Source organism: Cnephaeus nilssonii (assembly GCF_951640355.1).
Source record: "Cnephaeus nilssonii genome assembly, chromosome: 21".
NCBI classification, from domain to species: domain Eukaryota; kingdom Metazoa; phylum Chordata; class Mammalia; order Chiroptera; family Vespertilionidae; genus Cnephaeus; species Cnephaeus nilssonii.
The window spans coordinates 11,153,275-11,179,739 of record NC_137092.1 but is presented as its reverse complement, the minus strand read 5'-3'; the positions used below and the strand labels follow the sequence as shown (position 1 = coordinate 11,179,739).

Here is a 26,465-nt window from a genome sequence, read left to right as displayed (position 1 = left end):
CGCCCCGGAGGAGCGGACAGCGGTCCTGTCTCCGAGGCACAACTTCACCCAGCCGGTCCGCCACCCACCACCCTGGGGCGCACACACCCACCCCCGCAGCGGTCGGATCGGGTCTGGATCAGCCCCCATTCTCCAGGCGGCGGGGCAGCCCAGCCGCGGGCACACGCTCCTACCTGCGCGGCGGCGGGCGGCCGGGAGCGAGGGCGGCGAGCGCCCGGCCCGAGCCCTGCGCCGCGGCGCGCCTGCCCTTGTGCTGCGGCGGCGGCAGCTGCGGCGGCGCTGGCTCGCTGGCCGACTGGCGAGCTGCCCGGCGGACTCCTCGCTGGGGCTTCCTGTGGGGCTGGACAAAGGACATTTCCTGGGAGGAGCAGGGGACCGTTCCCGGCATGCCTCGATTTGTAGTTCCCGGGGACTTCCTGCCACCGCGGCATCTCCGACCTGACGGGGACCCCGGGACTGGAGGAAGGCGCTCCCTGCATCCCGGAGCGCTCCCGGGAAGGGAGCGGCGCGGGGGCCGCACCCGGGGCCCAGCCGCGCGCTCCGGGGACGCGGTCACCGCCCTGGAGTTGGCGCTCGGCGCGCAGGCGGCGGTCCCCTCCTGGGGGGCTTGCGCTGCGCTGTCGGCTGCGGGAAGACCCTGCGGCGGAGAGGCCTTTTCTGTAGAAAAGGAGGAAGTGTCGGGTGGGTTGACTTGCCTTTTAATCATTTTCTTTTTCTTGGTTCCTTTTTTTTTTTTTTTTTAACCTCCCGAATCCTACCGGGGGGAGCGGGGAGGAGGATGAAAGAACTTGACCGCTCACTGCTCACTAGGAATTCGGGTTCCTTAAGATCTTGGCGCTTCGTCCTCAAAACCATAAGGGCTGATTGTTGCCAGCCTGACCCTCACTGTGACATTCCTCCTCCGATGCTGGCCGCGTCCCAGGCATCTTTTCAAGAAAAGTAATTAAATGAAAAGATTGAGAACAAATTTCATGAATTAACAATAAGTCACGCAAAAAAAAACAAAAAAAACCCGTGTGCTGCTGAGTTAGGAACGACCTGGACTTTCTGCTTATCTCCCCCTCATTCACCTTCAGGACTCAGTTTCCTGGATCCTACAAAACGGACGTGAAGGCCGCTGTGGCGCGCGTAGCGGGGCGGGGGGAGGGGGAGGGGAGGGGGAGGGGTGGGGTGGGGGGAGGAGGACGTTGGCTAGGAGAGAGGAACTCCACCTCCGGCCTGTCAAGAGTCTATCACAGCCTCCACACATTCCTGTCTAATTCTGGAGCTGCATACCCAGGGCCCTCGTGGGAACATCAAGAGGGGCCAAAGAGAGACGAAATGACTAAAGCTGTGTTCTCTCGCAAGGAGCTGGGAAAGGAGGTTCTAGGATGCTCTAAAACGTGTCCGGAAAAAAAAAAAAGGTCATCATCACCCGTCTTATCCACGTGGCCTCTCCCATCGCAAGGGCGCATGAGTTAGAGCACTGGAGTGAGGGGTTTAGTTTACATTTAAGAAAAGGGTATCCAGCCCTACCCGGTTTGGCTCAGTGGATAGAGCATCGGCCTGCGGACTGAAGGGTCCCAGGTTCGATTCCTGTCAAGGGCACACGTCTGGGTTGTGGGCTCGGTCCCGGGTGGGGTCGTGCGGGAGGCAGCCGATTGGTGACTCTCTCTCATCATTGGTGTTTCTTGTTCCCTTTCTCGGGAGAGGGAGAGCCTTAACCGCTGGGAGGAGATGGGCTGGATTCATTTAAGATGCAGAATTGATGAGAAGTTATGGATGTGAGCGCCTTCCTCCCCAAAGTTCCTGTTGCATGTCACTGTTGACTGTCCACTCGGATTCACTGTGCTGTGATCCTTGCCTTTTCCCTACAAACTACTGTTCCTTCAGGGTTTGCAGCCTGGCAACATTCTAGCGAAACTGCCCTCCACCCCTCAAAAAGGGGGTGGGGGGGAGAGGGGAGGTCATTGATCATCTTGGCCAATCCAGTAATCTCTTCTTAGTGTTCAGTTTGAAAAGATGATACACTCGCCTGTTGCATTTAACATTGTGTACTGCGCCCTCCCTGGAGGGATGTTCTGCCTTGCTCCTCATACAGTACCCTCTCCATTTCTAACCGAGAATTTCACTCATTATCTCCATCCCTTCTCTTTTGTTGCCAATCCAGGTCAAATAGTTGCTTCAACGATAATGTATTTACCACTTATTCAGTACTAGTCACCATGACTGGGGTAGACATACGATAACGCTCAACAGTAGGACTTCATTGAGTAGCTACGAGTCCTGTCTTACCCTCGGGACGCTCCCCATCCGCTCGCCATCACACAATTACTATTTAAGTGCTGCAGCAAAGCCATACGCAGAGGTTTGTGTTCCCAGAAAGTGTTCCTCTTTCCATAAACTCTCTAGTTCCGGTGACAGCAGGAGGAGCCGGAGGAGGGCCGGGGAGGTGAGAAAACGCAGGTCTTACAGAGGGAACTTCCTCGGACATTCGGTTGGGCAGGGGAGGCGGCTGGGAAGGAAGGAGGGTAGCTCTGAGGAGGCTTTCCTGTGTGGTTAGTTCCTTGGTTTGTAAGATGAGAGCTCCTTGGGGATGTCTGAATGCTGATGGGAAAGGTCTTGGAGAGAGGCCGAGGGTGAAGACCGAGGGAGAAAAGATAAGAGATTAGGCATTCAACAAATACTTGCGGGATTAACTAATTCCTGCTACCAATCACTGTGGAAGATGTTGAGATTGAAATTAACGAACTGCACATTCCCAGCTAAGATAGCAGTCTGAGACCAGACAGAAATGACATTCCTTTCTTCCTCGTCAGGCGCCCTCCCCCGCCCTTCATGTCCTGGGGGTGGGGGGGAAGGTGATAGAAAATCATTCAAGAGGCCCTAGCCGGGTTGCTCAGTGGATAGAGCATCGGCCTGGGAACCGAAGGGTCCTGGGTTCGATTCCGGTCAAGGGCACATGCCCGGGTTTCGGGCTCGGTCCCCAGTGGGGAGTGTGCAGGAGGCAGCCGGTCAGTGGTTCTCTCTCATCATTGATGTTCCTGTCTCTCTCTTCCTCTCTGAAATCAATAAAAATATATATTTTTTTTAAATCATTCAAGAGGAGGCACTCCAGCAGGTTCCAAAGGCACACAGCAACATCAGGGACATCTAAACGTGTTAGCCCATGGGTTTGGGTTTTATTATCATTATTTTTTAATCAAGCAAATATTTTACCCCTGTTTTTTTTCCCTTCATTTTGAAGTAAAGTAACTATTCTCATCCTCGCCTTTCTAAAGGGGAATTGATCATTGAAAAAATAATAACAATAAATTTAATTTTATGTGCATTTAGATATATTCCAGGATTTTAAAATATATTCCATTAATATTCCTATATTTCATGGAGTGTTGCTTTACTGACTATGGCATTACATTTTTAATATTTGGAAGAATAATCTCTTGTAACTATGCTTTTCTTTTTTTTTCTAAACTACTTCCTCACACTTGCATTAAGAAACTATTCTAATGTAAAATTTATTTTACTTAAAATGAGTGTAAAACTATATACAATGCTTGGGGGAGGGACAAACAAAGGGGGGGGGGTGGCCTGGCTAGATTTGCCTACATGGTTTAAGCTCGCAAGTACAAGGTGGACATCCGTTGTTTTTCTTACCCTCACAAGCATCCATCCCCCTTTTTTTTGGCAACAATACCTTTGGGGAAACAACCCCCTTCCCGCCCTTAATCTTTGTGGTTTAAAGAGGGACAGAGCCTGTCTCTACCTCCACTTCAGTGGAGGGTACATGGTCAACACCTGCAATGAAGCTGTTCCATTGCTGCACACGTGATAGGCGACTAGAGGAAGCAGAGCTGAGAAAAAGTGTGTGTGTGTGTGTGTGTGTGTGTGTGTGTGTGTACGAGAGGAGAGAGAGAGAGAGAGAGAGAGACCTGCACAAGCCAATCCTTATGATCCTGTTGGGTCATGCCTGAAGCCAAACACCCCCAGACTTCCAGTTACAGGAGCCAAACATTCCCTTTCGGGCTCCAGCTATTTTGAGCTCCCGGAGTTCCGTGCAGCTGGGCGGGGGGCGTTGCTGTGCGGCTCCCTAGCTGTGCAGGCCTGAGCTGAGGAAGGTGGGCGTGGGAAGGAGTCTCAGACCCCAGCCTTTCAAGGGTGGCGGTTTAGAAATGGTGATGGATGAGTACCGGGGTTTTAGGAAGGTTTGGGCTACTGTGGTTTGTAGACATGTTCTCAAGAAAGAGACCTGCTGATGTCGAAGCTGGCTGTGCTGGAGAAGGGAGGAAGGAATGCCAGCCTGGCTCCCAGATAGTCTTTCTGCCTCTCTCTGCCTCTAGCCCACAGCCCAAAGGGAGCCATGCCGGGCTGGGAAAACGAAATTCCCTGTGCTTTCCAGAGTGACAGCAAAGGCTTGTGGGTGAAAACACCGAGCATGGAAAGCCGTCTCCAGGGTCTGCTTCCCTGCTGCGGAAGGGAAGAACTCACCCCGCTTTAAGTAGGGAGACCGTATCATTTATCATCCCCAATGGGACAGTGTTGAGTGAGAGTAGGGGCGTTATTAATAATTACACCTCTGTGACAGCTCTAAAGCAGGTCACCCTAATTACAAGAGCCATTCGCCAGCCCTAGCAGGTTTGGCTCAGTGGATAGAGCATCGGCCTGCGGACTGAAGGGTTCCATTCCGGTCAAGGGCACGTACCTCAGTTGCAAGCTCGATCCTTGGGCCCTGGTTCAGGCACATGCTGCAGGCAACCAGTCCATGTGTCTCTCCCCCTCCCTTCCACTCTCTCCTAAAACAAACAATGGAAGAATATCCTTGGGTGAGGATTTTTTTTATAAAAGAGAGAGAGAGAGAGAGAGAGCTATTCGCCAGGACACAGCTTTGCAACAAAAGGCCCACCCATTCGTCCTCCTCACCCCCAGATAATTGTTTCAAATTGTCCTTGGGCAGAGGTCAAGATGGCAGCCAGGAGAGTGAACCAACCCAGAAGCCTTCCTAACACATCATAGAGCCGCTGGCCAGGGTTCTGGAGCGTGAACTCCCCCCTCTGAACTGCCGTAGGAAGTAGGTGACTACAGCAGTTCCGTCCCCGAGGCCAGCCCCCCCAATTCCCAATGCAGTCGTGGTCACGGGAGGAAAATAGTCAATAAGAACCTCTCTTGTGAGTATAAGTGGAAATAGCTCAATTGGCCAAAGAACTCCATTCCCCTGGGGCAGGCAATTCTTGTTATTTCTAATTAGACCTGAATGCATCCTAGGGGACAATCTCCCTGCTTATTATTTACCCTTTGCTGTGGAGTAGGAGTCGCCCCAATTTCCCTCCACCAGTTTTACACCGCCTGTGTGGGAAGTGACCACATTTGTAGTTTAGCCATTAGCTGTCAAAAAGGGAGAAGAAAAATCACTCAGAGCCCTGGGCTAAGACAAAATGAGGTCTCTCTCTTTGGAATGTGGTGAATGCACAGTCACGCATGTGCAGAGTAACTGCATGCTTTTAAATGGGGACATTTTTTTTAAACTGTGTTTGGCCCTAGCCGGTTTGGCTCAGTGGATAGAGCATCGGCCTGCGGACTGAAAGGTCCCGGGTTTGATTCTGGTCAAGGGCACATGCCTGGGTTGCAGGCTCCATCCCCAGTAGGGGGTGTGCAGGAGGCAGATGATCAATGATTCTCATCATCGATGTTTCTCTCTCTTTCTCTCTCTCTCTCTCTCTTCCTCTCTGAAATCAATAAAATATATAATTTAAAAATAAAATAAAATGTTTGGAAGAAGAGAAGCCATTGGATAAACTGCAGTGCAGACTACTGTTTGTTTGTTTGTTTGTTTTTATAGGGGTTTTTTTGGCTACTGTTTCTTTAACGGCTCAGCATGCATTCCCACTTCTCCTAACAACATCTAACTTCCCTTCTGCAGAACCCCCCGCCCCCCAACTTCAGTCTTGTCTGGAAGAGGCTGTCACCCTCCCCCTCCCCCCATCTCTTCATCCTCCAGCTCAGGGCTAAGTTAGGGGCCAGGGCTGCCAGTCATCGCTGCCTCAGTGCCCAGACCAGTGGCCCACTCAGGAGTGTCATAGGACCCGGAAGCTAAGGTGAGAGAAGCCCTCTTTCTCTGTGAGCACAGCAAGGGCACAGGGAAATTGGGATTGTCAGAGGTTGCTTTCCCAGAGGCAACACTAGAGCTGAGTCTTGAGGAATAGGAGCTGAGTGCCGTCAGGTGAGAACAAAGACCTGAAATGCTGTAGGGGAAGGGGTGGGGCAGGATGGTGGCTCAGAATGACAGGATTGAGGCAAGAGGAGGAGGCGCGGGCCCAGGTCCGGAATGACATCGGGAACAATGCAAAGGAGTGTGCGCAGTGGACACAGCGCTGGGGTAGTGAGGCAGGGACTGCAAAAGAAAGTATCTATACTGGTAGACAGACGTGAGGGAGACAAGTCCCTGAGCTTGAAAATAAATCCTAAATATCTTAGAAAGCCTGAAAAGCATGGTTTTCATACTCCTGACCTGAAAGATAAATGTCGGTTATTTTGCTAGCAAAATGTGCTTACTAGGGAGCGGCAAAGCATTATAATGTGGGACAGCGAGCTATAGCAAAAGCCATAGGCAAGTCCTACCAACAGAGGGACTCATTCTATGGAGAACAAGGAGGACGTTGGGAGGGGTTGTTTGAAAGTCCATTGGAGAGAAGCAGAGCTCGGGCAGATGCCAGTTTCTCATTGGCTGAGTCGCCCGAGCGGTGGATTTCTTGCGGGAGAGGCAATGTACATCTTTCCCCGTTGAGGACTGTCACTGGTGGTTCTTTCCTGTTGACCTTTCTGGGGTCTGTAGCTGGCCGTGCTTCCTGTAATTGACATCCCGTGGTACTGTGTGAGAGCGCCCCCTTGTGGCCTCCTAACTCCATGTTAGCCAGGTTTCCCTTTGTTCATTTTCATAACACTTGGGGAAGATAGAAGTATTCACCTCTTTTACAGATGAAGAAACTGAAGTGCTTAAGGGATTTACCGAAATCCATGCATCTCGTGGTGTTGGAAACGTGACCGAGAGCCACACACTTCCAGGCCATGGCTCTCTCTAGCAAGCACCCTGCTCCCTTATATATTCTGACCTGTGGGCTCAAGAGAAGTCAGGGGGGTGCTGTTAAGTCGGGATTCTCCCTGGGGAACTGCTTTACCAATCTAACATCCTCCTCCCCTCCAGGCTAGCGGGGGGGGGGGGGGGGGCACCTTTGTCCAGTTGACTACTAACGTGTTTTCACATTCACTCTCTCCTTTGAGCTCCCAGTGGCCCTCGGGGGTAGACTCTGTAGATATTCCTATCCCCGTGCAGACGAGGAAACCGAGTTTCAGAGTTTCCGTGGCCTGAGCGCGGTTACCCAGTCAGAGTCAGAAGGGCAGGGACAGCGGGCCCCAGGCTTCAGCCCATAATGACACGGAAACATTCCAGGAATGCATCCCAGATCGCACGCCCTTTAACTCCGGTTTTACAAGTGATGAAACGTAAGTTGGTTCTGTTCCCACTCGGGAAGGAAGGGTGTTGGGGTAGAAATGCAAAGACATGCCGAGGGCTGGAGACCTGTCTCCGAGGAGGTTTTCTGTGACGTAGACAGGCATGGTTCTTGGTGTCATGAGGGGCCTGTCTCCGTCCCAAGCAGACCTGGAGCTGGAGGCTGAATTCTGGAACCAAACGTGTGTGAGATAGTACAGGGAGTAAGAGGTTTTTAAAAATGTAATTTCTAATCCCTTGAAGACACACACCCCCCCATGACGTTATCTGGCACCTCTCACCGTCACCAGGGAGGTGTTACCAGACAGCCCCCAAGTCCGTGGGAGAGGGCTGTTCCTCAATCCCTGTCTTCTCATATAAATGAATTGATACGAGAGGCCTTAACTGCACTGTGAAAAGCCAGTTTATTACGGCAATGAAAGCATGCACCTTTATTGGAAAAGCAAAGCCAGCAAACCTATACATCTGGCTTATGAAGCGCAGACGGGCTCTCAGCCAATCTGAAGAGTACGTTGGCTGGGGGTCCGGGGCGTTATACACCCTCCTGGCTATAGGCGTCAGCATTCCTCTGCTGACTGTTTTGGTACAGATTCATTCTCAAAGTCCCTCCTTCTTCTTTGTGGTGGCCTTCCCAGAATTCATGAGAAACACCTGGCAACTCTATCTGGTCAAGCCTCGAGAGTGCTGGCTTCTCTGCTTAAGGAGTAAAACCTTTTTCCTTTCCCCTCCCCCCTCCCTTTCTACATTCTCTCCGCAGGGAGGTTTTTTTAAACCACTTACTCTTGTGTCCTTGGCTGGGGAAGACAGTGGTTTGTTAGTTACAAACTGGCTGCAAATTGCCCACACTGGTTGGCCTTGTGGGCTTGATTCCCAGTCAGGGCACATACCTGAGTTGCAGGTTAGATCCCTGGTTGGGGCGCATGTGGGGGGGGGGGTGGCCAATTGATGTTTCTCTCTCTCTCTCTCTCTCTCTCTCTCTCTCTCTCTCTCTCTCTCTCTCTCTCTCTCATTAGAAAAGTCGCCTTTCAGCCCTGGCTGGGTGGCTCGGTTGGTTGCAGCATCATTCCATATACACACACACACACACACACACACACACACACACGAATGCAGTTTTAACCAAAAGCCAGGCTAAAACACCAGCGGTTTCCAGGGACCACACTAAAAACTGGGCTGACCAAGCAGAAAGGGAAAGAGAGAGCTGAGCTCTCCAGCCGGCCTTCAGTGGATCAGGCTGGATTGAAGCCCATGGCTCACACCCGTAGCTCCTCTATCTTTATATTGCTTACATCAACCCCAATTCCTCATCCTGGAGTCAGTTTCTAAATCTGAAAACTCAAGTGTGTCTGGGACTGATAAACAGCTGAGAGGTGGAGGGAGCCAAGGAACAGGTAGGCGGGGCTCACTGGAGTGGCGGGGAACGAAGGAAGGGCAGGGTCCTCCACGTGAAATACACAGGCTATGAAGTGAGCTGGCAGGCAGCGGGACCTGTTCCTAGGAGAGAGAGTGATCTACTTCAGAGACTCTGAGGGATTACATTAGCAGACCAGCCACGTGACCGATTCTCAGCTCTGTCTCCATTTCAGAACCACGCATCTGCTGGAAATGCTACTTGGAGAGAAGGGGAAGAAATGGAATACGTTTTCCAGCTGCCTATATCTCTATTCAAGGAGAATTGCTGTGGTCGGGGCCCCCCTCAGTGGCAGTGGGCCACTTGTAGTGTTGTTTAATGACACGGTCAGGAGGATGGTTGTGGCGAGCCGGCCCGGCCGTGGCATACTCAGCCCCACGTTGGGCGCCTTATGTGCCACGCCAGCTCAGCCAGGTTCGGTGAGCCTCAGAGGGGGCGGTGAAGGATGAAGAAAAGACAGACAAGAGAAGAAAGCTAGGTCTGGGTGGGACGCTGTCCTCTCTGATGGAGAGCTAGCGACAGTGCCACGGACTACAAGCTGTGTCTTTATTTTATAGCCAGATTCCACGAGGCAAAGTAAGGGCGTGGTCAAGATGTTGACAACATTCTCGTGGGTTTCGAATCTACTCAAGTACATGCACCTGAACTCTATCAAGCCCACGTCACTCAGGCACGTGGGGCCACGTGTTCGGACCATAGGTTCAAGCTGACAACTACAGCTGTTGGCTATAATTGTGCTGGGAGGGCTTTGCCCTCCAAGCTGGGACTTGCACGTGGCCACGAGAGGACTGTGCCCTCTCATTAGTCCGAGGCTTGAACCTGTCCAAACACTGTGGCCGCTCTCCACAGATGGTGAATGCGTGGCAGTAAGTGGGCAGGGTCCAGTCAGCCTTAAATGTCTAGATTTGGTGCCCACGGAAGGGCAGAGTTTGGGGAAAACAATGGCTGGTAATAGCAAGCACTGCTTATATGCCGGAGACTGTGCTGAGAGCTTTAAATGTATCCCCTCACTGACTCCCCACGACAACGCCATCAGGCATTGCTACTTTCTCTACTGTGAATGTGAGCACACTGATGCGCAGAGCGGCTTGTAGCTTTGCCAAGGCCACAGAGCAGGGACAGCGGAAAGGCCCAGGGCTGTGGGAAGAAGGGTGACTTTGAGTCAAAGGCTAGCTCTGCAGTTCGATAGGAGTGTGACGTGGGCTAGTTCCTTCGTCTTTCTGAGGGTCAGTCTCTCCATCAGTAAAATGTGAATCATTCCCATCTCACGTGGTTACGGAGTAGGAGTCAGCAAACCTTTTCTGTTGTCGGCCAGGTCGTAAATAATTTAGACTCTGTGGGCCATCTGGCCTCGACTTTGTACAGCGAGGCCACACAGACAACATATACACAAATGAGCATGGCCGTGACCTTTGGGCCACCGTTTGCTTACCCCTGTAATAGAGAGAAACAATATTTGTAAAAACACCCGGCACTAAAAAAAAGACCTTTAGTAATTATTCCCACTTCTGCCAGTTTCTTTTGCCCCCCCCCCATGTGGTTTGCACTCCCATTACCCCTCCCTGATATAGTTGATAATATGTGCTTTATTAGTTATTTTTCTGCAGTGCTGGCCATACTATTTGTCCCCTAAAAATGGACTTCAAAGCCAATCGATTTTTTAGGGTATTTTATTGGCTAAAGGTGTAGAGAAAAGAGACTCCTCCTGGGCATAATCATAATCATGCCCGATTTATAGGATGAGAGGCCCTCTCTTTCTTTGACACTTTAGGCAAAGAAAATAAGCTGCCCACTTGCTGAATTTGGAATAGCGCCGCATAGGGAGTTTGGAGTGAACGGGCGCCCCCTAACGGACATTCACAGAATGCAGTTGAATTCTCTCATTACACCAAGTAGTATTAACCAAGATAAATGTACCTTGTAAGCAGTCTACTCTTTACAAGCCCCCTCACACGTGACCTCATCTGATCAACAACTGTGCTGTGGCCTGGCCAGCGTGGCTCAGTGGTTGAGCATCGACCTATGAACCAGGAGGTCACCGATCCATTCCTGGTCAGGGCACATGCCCAGGTTACCAGCTTGATCCCCAGTGTGGAGTGTGCTGAAGGCAGCCGATCAATGATTCTTTCTCATTGTTTCATTCCTATTAATGTTTCTATCTCTCTCTCCCTTCCTCACTGAAATCAATAGAAAAACATATATTTTTTAAAACTGTGTTGTGGAATAATTTTGCTCCAGAGCAGTGGTCGGCGAACTCATTAGTCAACAGAGCCAAATATCAACAGTACAACGATTGAAATTTCTTTTGAGAGCCAAATTTTTTAAACTTAAACTTCTTCTAACGCCGCTTCTTCAAAATAGACTCGCCCAGGCCGTGGTATTTTGTGGAAGAGCCACACTCAAGGGGCCAAAGAGCCGCATGTGGCTCGCGAGCCGCAGTTTGCCAACCACGGTTCCAGAGTAAACTGAAAAAGAAGTATTTAGAGTAAGGTGACCAGACGTCCCGCTTTTGGTGGGACAGTCCCGATTTTTAACAATTTGTCCCGCGTCGCGCGGCCTTTTAAAAAAGTCCCGATTTTTGGAAAGAATGCACGACAAGCTAGGGAACGGCCAAAGGGCCCCATGTGGCTCGTGAGCCGCAGTTTGCCCACCACTGTTCTAGGCAGTAAAACCTCCATACGTTGGGCATCCCATTCCTCTTTGAACTATTTGAATACAGGATTTGCAACATACATTAAGAGCAAAACCAAGATTGTGGTAGGACATGTTTAACTTAAGAAAAACAGGTCTGAAGCAAGCTGAAGTTCAAATGCTAATGAGTCTTACCAGTTCCTTAGAGCAGTGGTTCTCCACCGCAGCTCTGACTGATTCCATAACCAGGAAGGTTTCTGAACTGGCTTTGAACCACAGTGGCATTTCCTCCTTCCTCTCCCCTCCCCCGCCCCCCCCCCCCAATTAAATTAATGGGGAAAATGTTCTCGATTCTATCCATTATTGTTTTTCTTTCACTTATCCTAAATCTAGTTTTATGATGGGGCGGGGGGGGGGGGGGAGGGGGCAGGGAGGGCTTTTGTTGTTGTTGCTATTTGGTAAAGAGCACTTTGGTTTCAGACCGTTCTTCCCCTGGAGAGCTTAAGGTGCATAAGGACCAGGCCTAAACTCAACACTGCTCACAGCGTGCTTTCTGGGAACAATGGGCTTGTGAATATTTTATCATTCTTCCTCTTTGTCTAATGACAATGAGGCTCCCAACTGAATGCACTGTAGCCAACTCCGCCTCTTGTTTGCGTCAGTCTGCGGTGCCATTAGAACGAGGATTTTCTCTCCTTGGTTGACACTCATTTTACAGAGTTGAGCCTTCCATCTGGTCTCAAGATCTCTCCGGATGAGTCGCCAGGGTGTGTGGACTATACCTGGCCAGGGTCCGTGTACCTCTTTTTGGTGATGATCTGTGGTAATTCCGACATCTGGCTCGCTTCCCCCTGCGTCTTGCCTTCATGCAAGTGACCTGGTCTGGAAAGCCAGCCGATTCTCCAGCTCCAGACTCTCCAAGAATTGGCGAGACGTGGTACATCGTGGCCAGGAGGAATCAGGTCTGCCAGATGTACGTCAGGCTCTCCGATTGATTATGGGTCAAAGAATTTTTTTTTGTTTTGTTAATTCTCAATTTTCTTGTGGAGGCCGAACCAATACTCTTGCATGTAGATAAGCAACACTCTCCCCTAAAGGTCCTGTGTGTGCTCTGGGCAATTCGCTTCCCAGCTGCCATGGGAGACTTGGAGGAAATTAAACAGAAGCGAGGTTGGTGTCTGGGTGACAGGTCATCCCTATTTTACCGGGACTGAGGAGGGTTGGGGGGACATGGTGATGCATCCATCTTATATAAAAACTGCTGTTTGAAATTTTAACCCTGCTATTTGGCTTCTGTAAATGCTGGCTTGCTTAAATAATAAGGAAAATGAGACTGCTCCCACTTCAGAGAGGCCAGTAAACCTTCCCCGGACAAAAATTATCGGTGCTGGCACCAGGCCAGGCCTTTGGTTGAGGTCTCAAGGCCCCAGCACATAGGGGCTCTTTAAGAACTTGCAAAGGGGGCCGGAAACACCCCATATTTGGGAGACAAAGAAGGTAAAAACATAAAAATAGGGAAAATTCCTGCATGTTGGGGCCCAGAATTTGAGAGACATTTTCCTCTGGACCCGCGAGTAATAAAATGTGACTCCAAACTCTCCGGCATTGTTTGATTATTCCGGTTCTCTGTAACAATGGGACTTTCGGTGCTAACTGGGAAAATCCTGGGTACAGTGGGATGACTTGGTCAAAGTACATTGGTTGGAAAGAATAGAACCTTGTCTGTAATTGGGGTTCAGAAAATGTACAGGCTGTCTAGTGAACTGGAGAGTCCTGAGGGAGGCAGGACAGTAGGGACTCTCAACGGGCCCCTACAGACCAGACGGCCAAGAATAAGGGACGCTGTCTAGGATGGGGCCAACCGAGCTGTAGCATCTTGAGGTAGAAGGAGCAGCTGTTTCAGGAATAATGTAGAATAATTCTTTCTACCACCTTCACTCAAACAACCCCTCACTATTCCCAGGGTACCTGTGAGCCCTGGGAAGGTAAGGCTGTGGCAGAAATGCTAGGATTGTATCTCTAAGGACTCACAGAGCATGTTCGCCATAAGCTTCCCTAAGTATATGATAACTTTCAGCAGCACTTTTCTTCAAAATAAAGCAATGAATTAAAACTTCCCGCAAACGCTCTCTTTTGGGCACGGAATTCGACATTTTTAAGCGTAAAAATATCTATGATGTTAACACCTTCAGAAAATTTGACATATGAAGTTTTCAAACTTGTTGTCAATACAACAAAATAGCATACATATCAAATCACATATATATGTGTGTGTAACTCCATCTATTGGAAAAAATACGCATTAGTAACCGGTACACCTAGTATATTCCTGGGGGTAATTGTCAGAAATAATTGGAGAAATGAACACCGAAAAAATAAGAGCCTTCCTGCTGGTCAGCAGTTGTGGACATGCAGATCAAGATTTAGATGATTAGTCCTGGCTGGTGTGGCTAAGTGGTTAGAGTGGCACACCTAAGCGTTGTGGGTTTGATTCTCGGTCAAGGGCACATACTGGTAATTGGGTTACAAGTTTTTGGGCACACGCAAGAGGCAACCAATTGATGTGTCTCTCTCACATCAATGTTTCTCTCTCTCCCTCCCTCCCTTCTACTCTTTCTTAAAATCAATGGGGAAAATACCCTCAGGTGAGGATTAGCAACAACAACAAAAGGAAAGAAAGAATCCTTGGTGAGTGTGTGGAGAAAATGAAACCCTGGTGCACTGTTGGTGAGAATGTAAACTGGGTGGCGGGGAGGGCCGAAATGGGTGAAGGGCGTCAGAAGTTACAAATTTCCAGTTTTAAAACTAATAAACCACGGGAATACAAGGTTAGCATGATAACATAGTTAATGACACTGCATTGCACATTTGAAAGTTGCTAGGAGAATAGGTCTTGAAAATACTTGTGAGAAAAAACGTGTAACTCTGTCTGGTGATGAATATTAACTGGACTTACTGTGGTGATTGGAAGATGAAACAGAGGGCCGGAGACCATGGGATACCAGGACACAGGCTTTATTGGAGATCACCCTGCCGGCCGCCTTCCAGAAGGGAAAAGGGGAGAGAGAGAGAGAGAGAGAGAGAGAGAGAGAGAGAGAGAGAGATTGAGAGAGCTTGCCGGGGTGGGGGTGAGAGTGCCTTTTAAGGGGAGGAAAGGAGGGGACGGGGCTTAGGGCACTCAGCACACACTGATTGGTGGTTTCATGTAAGGCACATGGTTAGGGGCCTAGGGATTTAGGAATTGGGGGCTTAGGGTATATGGCAGGTGCTGATTGGTGGTTCAATGTACAGTCCAAATAAGGTGTTCAGGAATGTCCGGCTGCAGGTGGAGTTTACGTCATACTCCGTCCATCAGTTGGGGGAAGGGAGGATCTATCAGTGATCATTTTGCAATGTATATACAATTATTGGATCATTATGTTGTACACCTAAAGCTAACATATTATGTAGGTTATACTCAATTTTAAAAACTCATATTTGACATCCTCATACATAAATGCCCTCCCAGGAATCATTTCTCACTGTCTACATTTCTCCTCGGGCTCCTGTCCGGATTGTCACTAGACCTGCTCTCCTCACCCCAGGACTTATCTCACAGTCTCATCAGCTCCACGTTTCCAGGGAGGGTAACAATGTCTGCCTTTGTTATGCAGAGCAAACTTGCTTTCTGTGCTGCGTCAGTCCTCAGCCTCTCTTTGCATCTCTAAAGCTTCAACGATAGGCTATACTCAAGGGACCGTGAATTTGGCCGCAAGCTCTGGCAACACAGAAAATGGATAGAGGCTTTTGCATTTCAGACTTTTCCCTCTTTGACCCATCGGGATGTATAAATAAAAGGGGAGCAGTTAGATGTGCGTTTCCCTTTGATAGGAAATATCCCCTTAAAAGGAAGAAATGACTACAGACGGTTTGGATTTTAAATACTATTTTTTCACCCAGCTACATGTAATACTAGTCAGAAAAATTTAAAACGATCCAGATGAGCCCTAACCGGTTTGGCTCAGTGGATAGAGCGTCAGCCTTCGGACTGAAGGGTCCCAGGTTCCATTCCGGTCAAGGGCATGTACCTTGGTTGCGGGCACATCTCCAGTAGGAGGTGTGCAGGAGGCCGCTGATCGATGTTTCTCTCTCATCAAGGTTTCTGACTCTATCCCTCTCCCTTCCTCTCTGTAAAAAAATCAATAAAAAATATATTTAAAAATATTAAAAATAAAAGATCCAGGTGATCATCAATGGAAGATATCAAGTTAAAGAAATCACGAAACAGTGGAGAATGTAATAGACTTGGATGTTTAGAAATGGAAAGATGATCAAGATGTGTTATGAAGATTTTTTTTAAAAAAAAAAAAAGGGAAGAGAAGCAAGTTGCAGAAAAGCACGCACAGCGTGAAGCCGTTTGGCAATATCTGGGGATATGTTTTTCTTTGTCACACTGGGTGGTGGTGATGAGGGTGGTGTTGGTGGTGACTACTGGCATCTAGTGTTTAAAGGTCAGGGATGTTGCCAAACATCAGGATGCACAGGGCAGTCCTCCCAATGAAGAATTTTCTGGCCCCAAATACCCATAGTTCAAAGGTTAAGAGACCCTGCTCTAGATGAATATAACAGATCCCCCAAGAGTTGAATTATGGAGAAATCACACCCTTTCTTAGTCATTAATTTCTGTTTGCATTTCTTTTAATGAGCTTATTATAATCAAATTAAAATATTTTGAAAAGCTGTGTACAGTTGGAAGAGATGGCACATTAAAAAAGCAACATATTTCATTATTTACTCAAATTACGCAGCAGATGAGCAGAGTGGGAGAAGGCCGGATCAGAGCAGCTAGAGAGGAGAAACGTGGCTTGCCCCCAAAGGACCCTGGACTGGGTGTGGAACTCAGCTAAGAATCAGCCCTCCATCCAAAAGGAGAACATTCCTCCCTGAGCACACCTCACAGATGGTCAGTTCTTTCCTGGTCTCGCTGGGAAGGGCGCCGCCTACAGGTTAGTGTGGGCTGGGCAGGGATGGTGTGGGAAGGGTGTTTCTCCCTGTTGAAACATCACACCCAGAGCCCTGGGGTTGGGGAATGTAACAGTTAGAAGCTTGATGGAACCTAAAAGTACATGTGAAATAGAAGTCATAGTGCTATTTGTTCTTCCAGGGGGTAGATTTCCCTCCCCACCCCCACCCCCTCCCCCACCCCCCTTTCTTTCTTTCTGTAATTGTTTTGCTAAACTGTAATCTCTTGAGCGCCATCTGGTGGTCCAGTGGACAGATTTGTTTTATTAACCAAGAAGACTCACATCTTTCCCACAAACATCCTAGTCCCATTAGCCACTGTCTACATTTTAAGTTCCTCTCGGGGCAGGACTGTGTCTTTGTGCCGCGCCAGCACGGCCAAGGGTGAACCTGAGTGGGGGCGGTGAAGGATTGAGAAAAGACAGACAAGAGAATGAAAGCTGGATCTCGGTGGGATGCTGTCCTCTCTGATGGAGAGCTAGCGACAGTGCCATGGACTACGTGTCTTTATTTTATAGCCAGATTCCACCAGGCAAAGTAAGGGCGTGGTCAAGATGTTTACAACATTCTCCTGGGTTTCAATCCTACTCAATTACATGCACCTGAACTCTATCAAGCCCACGTCACTCAGGCACGTGGGGCCACGTGTTTGGACCATAGAACCAAGCTTATAACTATAGCTGTTGTCTATAATTGTGCTGGGAGGGCTCTGCCCTCCAAGCTGGGACTTGCATGTGGCCACTCGAAGACTGTGCCCTCTCATTAGTCCAAGGCTTGAACCTGTCCGAACACTGTAGCTGCTCTCCACATGTCTTGTCTTCTGGTCCTCAGCATGTACTTAGGTTGCAGGTTAGATCCCTGGCCCAGGTCTTCCCTGACGACTAAAAGGCAACATAAACTGCATGGCCACCATGGTTGAGGGTGAGGGAAGCCCCGTGTCTGAGCTGAGAAGGAGGAGCGTGTTGCTTGTTGTCTGTAATTATCTGTTATAATCAAAATATGTGTCTTCACTATTCACGACTTGAAAGTTCTAGAGAACTCAGAGCGGGGAGAAAGAGTTGATAAAAAATGTCTGATCCCTTAACTCAAGAGTTGTCAATCACAAGCCCGAATGAGAATCAGATCGAAGCAACTGAGCCTCCTCTCAAGAAGAGCACTCATCAGTGTGCTGTTTCCCAAAGCCTGCACACGGACCCTGAGGAATACACGGACTCCAGTAAGAACCCCTGCAGCGTACATAGGGGCAAGGCCACTGCACGGAACCTGTAGATCTAATTTGATTTGAACTTGGCCTGTTGACCGTAAACTCTCCATCAGTACATCAAGCCTTCCAGCAGAACTGAACCAAGAATCCAAGACATCCTTTTGTGCTCCCTCAGAAACTCAGGGCCCTGTCGCATGTAAAGCTTCCCTGGACCATTAAGGCCTATTAAGATCATATCCATCCGCTAAGCATTCCCACCTCTAACTTTTGCTTAAGGTCCTGTCTCCTCCACTTATCCTTATCGCTCTCCCTTCACCTCGATTAGGGTTGAGCTTAGGGTCAGAACTGAGGTTCTGTTAGTGCTGGTGATGGCCTAACCAGGCGAAAACTAAGGCCCCCAACCCTGACCATGGTCCCAGGTTGGGCGAAGCTTCGGTAGTGGGTAACCTGAGGACATCCAGGGAGTTGTGGCATGTAAATAACCAGGCAGGTAGGCAGTGCAGAGCCTCAAGAAAGCCTGGCAAGATATCGGGTAGCATTGGGAACGTAGCCAGGGAACGGAGGGGCAGGGCCAAGACTTTAGTTTCTAGGATTGGAACAAACAAGACAAGGACTAGAGTTCTCAGCCAGGGGCTCCCATCACTGTGAGAAATAAATGTTATTTAAGCCACCCAGTCTACTGTATTTTGTTATACCAGCTCGAGCTAGACTTCTGCAGGAAAGTACCTGTGTCTTCACTTGATTCATTTTGGTAATGACAGGAGATGAAATGGGATGAAACTTCCTGTCTGGTGTCTACTTAGAGATGCCCATTTTATCTATTTTTTAAAAATATATTTTTATCGATTTCAGAGAGGAAGAGAGATAGAAACATCAACAATGAGAGAGAATCATTGATCGGCTACCTCCTGCACGTCCCACACTTGGGATCGAGTCTGTAACCCGGGCATGTGCCCTGACTGGGAATCGAACTGTGACCTCCTGGTTCATAGGTCAGCGCTCAACCACTGAGCTATGCCCGTTGGGCATGCCCATTTTATCTTGAACTCCACTTCCGTTGTTCATGGCAACCATTAAAGGAGTGACAGTGCCAGGGTCCTCTGCCATCTCACGCCTGCCTGAGACCCTGGTGGCATGGAGAGACCAGACTGCACCTTCTCTAGGCATGGATCACAGAGCTTCAATCTTCAGAGGTGTGTCAGAGGACTGCACCTCCAGCCACAGAAGATCCTTTTATTGAGATGTGCCTTCCATGTTCTTACATGACATTAACAGTGCAAGGCTGAATCCCATGGTTCCTGCCCAACTTGCCTACATGGCTGCATGGGTTTGCCTCCCTTCTGCTATCTGCTGATGCTCATGGTGATGACACCACCATCTCTGCCAATGATGCAGCCAAAGATCCTGAGGAAGGATGCTCATGCATTGACCTTCTTCATTCAGCTTCATGAACATTGTATGCGGTCTCCCCATCCCCGCCCCCCCACGCCCCTGAAGGATCTGCACTCACTATTTCCTGTGTGGAGCATTCCTTTCCCCTTTTCACTGAGTCTCTTTCCCCCTGAAAGGCTCTAAGGGCCTAGTTCACATCTTCTCTTTCTTCGGATCCCATCTGGAGCTTCACTCCCTCAGAGACTCCTCCCTGGCTCAAAATCGAGCCCTTTGAACTGGTTGGGGGGTAGGCAGTATACTGTCCTTCATTTTCTGCCTCCCATCTCTGGTCTCCAGCATCCCTAATCAATAATCACTCCAGGAAGTAGATGCTTGAGGAGTAGGAAGGGGACGGTGGGGAGAGTTCTCTGGTCCCATCATCCTGTCTCTCACTGTAGGCTATTGATCTAGACTAACGGGAACTTTAAGCATCAGTGTGGAAGGCCTATGGGGGGAGCTAGGGCTTAGGAAAGATCTTGAACTCTGTGTAATGGTGAGAGCCCTACAGGAAGAGCTCTATGTCTATAATAAAGGCCTGTGGCTCTAACTCCCCTTCCCTTAACCCCCTTTTCCCTTCGGTAAATGCCATCTGTCTTGGCACAACAGGCAGAGTGTGCACCTGGCCTGCCATGTCTGCATGCCCTGCGTGCAGCCCTTTCTTTTTCCTGAATAAATTTTTTTTTGGTGATGAAACGCCTAGTCAATATATATATATATTTTTTTTTTCCAGTTGATACTGTTAAAGAGAAAACCACAGGCCCCAAATGGCATTACTGTGCTATAAAGCCCATGATACCAAACCTAGATTTAATACTTGACCTAATTGCTATTTCAATCTCTTCCAGACACAAAATTTTAATCAATTACCTGAAATTTTCTGCTCAGGCACCAACGAGATAAGTCACATGGGCTCTCTTCATTCCCCAGGTAAAGAAGAGGCAGACTGCTTAATGAAAACCCTTCCGTTCTCTTCCCCCTAAAGATGCCCTGGTCTAAAAATAATCCTTTCTATTCTCTTGTTTTGTTTTTTAATATGTTTTTATTGACTTCAGAGAGGAAGGAAGAGGGAGAGAGAGATAGAAACATCCACGATGAGAGAGAATCATGGATCAGCTGCCTCCTACAAGTTCCCCACTGGGGAATTGAGCCCACAACCCGGGCAAGTGGCCTTGACCGGAATCGGACCTGGGACCTTTCAGTTCGCAGGCGACACTATACACTGAACCAACCCTCTATCCACTGAGCCTAACTGGCTAGGGCTCTATTCTCTTGTTAATAACTGCCATGCTCCACCCTTCTGCCTATAAAAGCCTTCCATTTGCACAACTTCTCCAAGCACCCTTCTGATGGCTAATTGTGATGCTGCCCTATTCATGAACCACTTAATAGAGCCAATCGGTCTTCAAATTAACTCGGTTAAAGTTTGTATTTTAACCAGGCTTAACCAAGACTACCCAGGATTTTGTTTGTTTTCATGTAAACTCCCTGGTTAATGAGAGGCGAGGTGGGCAGCGGGTCTATTCATGTTCCTTCTACCCCTCCCGTCTCAAAATTTTCTGTTTCAGTGCTATTTAATCTCTGCCCTGGGTGACATTTTTTTTTCTTTTAATTTTGCATGGTTTTCAAGTATGTTAGTTTTCTGTTGCTGCAATAGCCAAGTCTCACACATGGCAGCTTAAAACAACCCACGTTTACTCCCTTTGGGTTCTAGAGTTCAGAAATCTGCAGTCAGTTGTAAGGTCAAGGCGCTCTGCTGGAGGCTCTGGGGAGAACCTGTTTCCCTGCCTTTTCCAGTTTCTAGGGCCACCTGTGTTCCTGGCTCCTGGACCCTTCCTGCATTTTCAGAGCACATCACCCCACCCGCTACTTCCATCATCACGTGGCCTCTCCCACTTCGACTCCTGCATCCTTCTGATAAGGGCTCCAGTGACTACTTCCCCCCAACCTCCAGATAACCCAGGGTCATCCCTCCATCTCAAACTTCTTGATCAAAGTCCCTTTGCTTGCCATATAAGGTAACATATTCATAGGTTCAGGGTATTAAGGGGTGGCCATCTTTGAGGGGGGACATTATTCTGTCTACCATACCAAGACTCACATTTCTCAGTCAATGTCAATATTGGACAAATTCTCAGGCAATAGAATCCCTGATTTCTGCCTGTCATCAGTAGTTATGACACTCAAGCCTTTTGTGTTGTTTCTAAATTAAATGTGCTATTTTATCCATGGGAGGATCTTCAAGTTCATTTTTTTGAAAGATTCCAGGGCAGCACAATTAGAAGTTCAACTAGAGATTTAAAGAAAAGCTCTAATCCTAAATTTACGACCTATCGTCATGTAACCTTTGGTAAATCATTTTCCTTCTCTAAATTATAAAGTTGGGTATAAATACAACAATATGTCTCAGAGCTATCATTTGTAAAAGAAGAATAATAGAGGTACCTACCCCGTAGGGCTGTGAGGATTTACTAAATTATACTTACCTAGCACTTAAAAATGATCAATAATATTTGTGTTATTATGATGGCTATTTTGCATTTTGTTACCATACCCAGTCCATGTAAACATGGGTTTCTAACAAGACGTTCATAGATCCTAGGCGACTCATGAATAGGCTGCAGGAGGTACCTGTATCCCCAGAACTGCACAGTGTAGGTGAGAGGGTTAGTAGCTTTCATCAGATCCTTGGAGAGTTCAGGACTTCTCAGAGAGTTCAGGATTTTATCAGAGCCCCTTGAGCTGACCAGAGTTTCAGAGACTGCTGCTAGCCTAACTCCCAGACCACACCAACCTAAAAGCTCCCGTGGTCACGAAGAGGGGGGATGCCTGTCTATGGCTGTGACATTCGTGTACAGTTCCCTCACCCCCTTGCTTGACTCCTGCCTGTTTCTCCTTTGCCACAGGACTTAAAGATGATAAAGATTGGAGAGATTTTGTCATGGATCTGAGAGAACAGTTCCACCCAGCAGCCCCTCCCTGGCATCAGAGTGTCTGGAAAATAAAATAATTACTCAAGAGAATGGTAAAGAAAGGCAATTGCGCTATCGGAAGGGATATGTTCCTACAGACACGATAAAATGAGACGAATTCTCCCCGCTCCACATCAAGCACGCCTTGCTGATGACCACGGCGCTCCTGTCGGTCATGTTCACTGTCTTCCTCTCGTTCTGCCGGAACAGTGCTGGGTAAAAGCCAAGACTCGCCTTCCATCATCTTCTTGGACATCTTCTTTTTTCTATTAATATATTCTCCCTGCAGAAAAAATGAGAACGCCATTGATTATATTGATTTCTTTCTTTTAAACATGCAATATGTTTGGATGAAACAGTATTCTGCTTCCCTTAATTTGATCTGGTGGTTCCCACAGCTCCTTTGTCAGGCATTTACCTTCTCTCAGGATGGGTTACTTTCTCAGGTGGTTAACTTTATCCATTATTCATTGATTTTTTTATTTTTTTTTTAGTTGCAGTCAGAGTCACCTTGTCAAGTTCAAAACATACCTTACTGAGTTGCTTCAGGTGCCAAACAAGAGACTCAACTCTACTAGTCATTATCATTGTGGTTCACTGTCGTTGCCATAGTGATGATAAGAACAATACTGTGAAAGGAGCGGTTTTGGTGTTTTCGTATAAAGGGATCACTTTATAGTCTTCATCATACTTATCACAGCCTGAATGAGAAAACATACTCACCACTGATACATCTGATAAGGGGTTAATCTGCAAAATTAATAAACAACTCAAACAACACTAAAGTAACTAACAATCCAATTAAAAAATGGGAAACATTCCCTAACTGGTTTGGCTCAGTGGATAGAGCGTCGGCCTGCAGACTGAAAGGTCCCGGGTTCGATTCCGGTCAAGGGCATGTACCTTGATTGCTGGCACATCCCCAGTAGGAGGTGTGCAGGAAGCGGCTGATCGATGTTTCCCTCTCATCGATGTTTTTGACTCCCTGTCCCTCTCCCTTCCTCTCTGTAAAAAATCAATAAAATATATTTTTAAAAATGGGCAATAGACCTGAATAGACACTTCTTCAAAGAGGACATACAGGTGGCTAATAGACATATGAAAAGATGCTCAATGTCACTACTCATCAGAGAGATGCAAATTAAAACCACATTGAGCTATCCCCTCACACCTGCCAGAATGGTCACTATCAACAAATCAACAGAGTGCTGTGAGGATGTGGACAACAGGAAAAAACCCTCGTGCACTCTTGCTGGGAATGCAGATGGTGCAGCCACTGTGGAGAACAGTGTGGGCTTTCCTCAAAGAATTAAAAATGGAATTGCGGGTTGATCCAGTGAGCCCACATCTGAGAACATATCCTAAGAACCCCGAAACACCAATTCAAAAGAATATATGCACCCCCTATGTTCATAGCAGTAGATGTCAGACATGGAGGTGATGGTGGGGTGGGGTGGGGAGGGATACTGTCTACATTAGCAGTATCCAGGCTCAACGCAGCCACTGAATCTAATCACAACACTTCTAAAAATTACTCGGCACCTCTGTACTACCTTTAGCGTCCAGCTTCCACTCCTCCTCAGGGCCCTTCCTGGGCAGCCCTGGCCCCTCTGCGGCCTCCGCTGCTCCCCCTGGCACCCGTCTTGCACTTCTTCACATCGCTAAGGCCTTGGTCAATGTCATTGTTTTCTCCGGCTACTTCTTCAGCGCTCAAGGTCAGGCAATTTGAAGAACAGTTCGCAGGCAGATTAAGTTTTGCTTATCTCCATATCCTTCAGCCTTTCAATGTGGTTGTCTTCAAGGAGAACCGAAGTGCCAGCTCAGAGGCAACCTTGCTGGAAGCCTGCCTGTTCCCCTAAACTGTGCTGGGATGGGGGCGGGGAGTTCTTTTTCTCCCTCCCAAAGCACTTCAGCACATCCCTACTTATAGTCCTAAGGCTATACTTTATTTATTTTTTAAATATTTTCTTTATTGATTTCAGAGAGAAGGGAGAAGGAGAGAGAGATAGAAACATCAATGATGAGAGACAATCATTGATCGGCTGCCTCCTGCACCCCCACCCCCGGGGGATCGAGCCCGCAAACCCAGGTATGTGCCCCTGGCCGGAATCGAACCTGGGACCCTCCAGTCTGCAGGCTGACGCTCCATCCACTGAGCCACGCCGGCCAGGGCCCTAAGGCTATACTTTCAATGTTGTTTTTCTTTCTCTCTGAGGAAAGGCATCTGTCTCCTGCATCCCCACATCCCCAGTATTAAGCCACAGTCCCTGGCACATAGTAGATGCTGATGAATTGATTTTTGAATGAAATCTTTACAGCGCGGGGAGCACTATGCTGGGCACACTATCAGAGGGTTACACAGCTGCACCTCTGATCTTAATGGGGGTCGGGGGCACAAGACACAAACATGCGTGTATATGTTACACAAGGCACTGTGAGATCACTTGAAGATGATGCTGTGGACATTTAAGGAGAACATTTCTGACTTGCCGATGGTAAACATTATTAAATGCCCTCCTTCCCACTTGAAAACAGACTCTTATCTGTTAACTATTTTCTTAATGGGTTTGGAAGTGTCTTTCATTGTGTGGCTTGGATCTCTTTTAGAAAGTACATGGGGATATATATATCCCTAATATGCAAATAGACCGAAAGGCGGAACAACCGAACAACCGGTTGCTATGATGTGCGCTGATCACCAGGGGGCACAGCGGGATGGTGGAGCAGGTGAATGGGGGCACCAGACCAAGGCGGGGTGCTGGTCCCTGTCATTGGGGCAAGCCTCTGGTGGTTACTGAAAACTCTTTGCTCCCATGCATGCCCCGGTCCCGCCTGGTGCTCGCACCTGCAGCCGGGCACCGGCCCCACTCACATCCACTGCCAGTGCCAAAGCCGCCGCTTGCACCGGCTGCCAGGGATGGCCCCGCTCACACCCTCTGATGGCATTGGCCCGCTCACAACCGCTGCTGGCGCTGGCCCCAATCACTCTGCGCAGTCAGCGGGTGGGAGCGGTGGCAGTGGGAGCGGGGCTGTTGGCAGACAGGGACCGGGGGCTGCAGTGGGAGGGGCTGGGCGGGGGCTCGGAGGATGGGCCGAGACCTGCCTCTGTGCCCACCACAGCCTCACACCCACAGTTCCTTTCAAGGTGCACAAATTCGTGCACCGGGCCCCTAGTAAATAACAAAGAAAATAATGCCCATGTGACAGGTATGGAAGGGCCTCTGGGTTGTGACTTCAGTGTCCAGGAAGTATGACTTAGGGTCAAGGGGTAAGGCTACACCTCGTGAGAGGAAGAGAAATGGAATACTCACGAGTGCTGGGATGTGGGAACAAGAATGCACCCAAACACGTAAACAGGATAGACAGACGGTCTTCTTTCCATTGGGAGCATGTGGCCTAAAATCTGATTTGTGCCTAGGAACTGCCATTCTAATTTTTGTACCTTTATATATTGATATTGCTTAGTTCCATAGGAGAAGGATCTAGCACTTGAGTCTTTTGAATGGTGCAGAACAATGGCCCACAATGGGTGACTGGGCCAGCCATCTATGAGCATATCCTGATTCTGCTTCTCACCCTATGTGGCCTTAATTATCCCAAACTGAACAAATTGATGGTCCCAGAGGGCAGGGGTAGAAAAGGGGAAGGGGATTAAGAAGTACAAACTTCGCCCTAGCTGGTTTGGCTCAGTGGATAGAGCGTTGACCTGCGGACTGAAGGGTCCCAGGTTCAATTCCAGTTAAGGGCACATGCCTGGGTTTCAGGCTCGACCCCCAGTAGGGGACGTGCAGGAGGTAGCCTGATTCTCTCTCATCATTGATGCTTCTATCTTTCTCTCCCTCTCCCTTTCTCTCTGAAATCAATAATATATATATATATATATATATATATATATATATATATATACACACACACACACACACACATATATATATATATATCATATGTATATATGTACAAACTTTGAGTTATAAAATAAGTACAGCATAGGAAAATAATGTACAGTGTAGGAAACAGAATCAATAACATGATCATAATTATGGTGACAGATGGTTACTAGACTTATTGTGGTGATCCCTTTGCAAGGTATAGAAACGTTGAATCGCTAGGTTGTACACCTGAAACTGATATAATCCTGTATGTCATTTATGATTAAAAATAAATTATTAAAAAGAGAAATAATCCAAAGTGGAATTTTCCACTATTTCTATAAAGTGGGGCATGGGAGAGCACGCTTGTTGTGGGGTTTACACAGGACGTAAAGAGCTGGGAAGAGCCTCCTTGGTCAGCATGTAAATTAGTATAGACTGACATATCATTCTCCTTTTCTTCATT

General features: G+C 48.3%; 1 protein-coding gene and 1 long non-coding RNA gene across 8 annotated transcripts in view; one reads left to right on the top strand and one right to left on the bottom strand.

Moving 5' to 3' along the window:
• Nucleotides 1-1,099, bottom strand: part of ZNF697 (zinc finger protein 697) — a 58,066-nt gene extending 56,967 nt beyond the window's left edge. For 3 of the 6 annotated variants that reach the window (XM_079761479.1, XM_079761481.1, XM_079761480.1), the window contains exon 1: nucleotides 174-308. Coding sequence is in view for 2 of the 6 variants with exons in the window: in XM_079761478.1 (XP_079617604.1) it covers nucleotides 174-706 (533 nt within the window). In the remaining 4 variants the exon portion in view is untranslated. Of the gene's footprint in view, nucleotides 1-173 lie in introns of all 6 variants that reach the window. The other 3 variants (XM_079761478.1, XM_079761477.1, XM_079761482.1) reach the window with 2 other exon arrangements.
• LOC307093409 lies at nucleotides 544-23,038 on the top strand. 2 transcript variants are annotated; one of them, XR_013812959.1, is made up of 3 exons: nucleotides 544-681; nucleotides 16,313-16,510; nucleotides 22,065-23,038. It is a non-coding gene; the product is annotated as an uncharacterized lncRNA (long non-coding RNA). The 2 variants fall into 2 exon arrangements; XR_013812960.1 differs by having other exon boundaries at nucleotides 593-681; nucleotides 16,316-16,510.
• The last annotated feature ends 3,427 nt before the right edge of the window (nucleotides 23,039-26,465 follow it).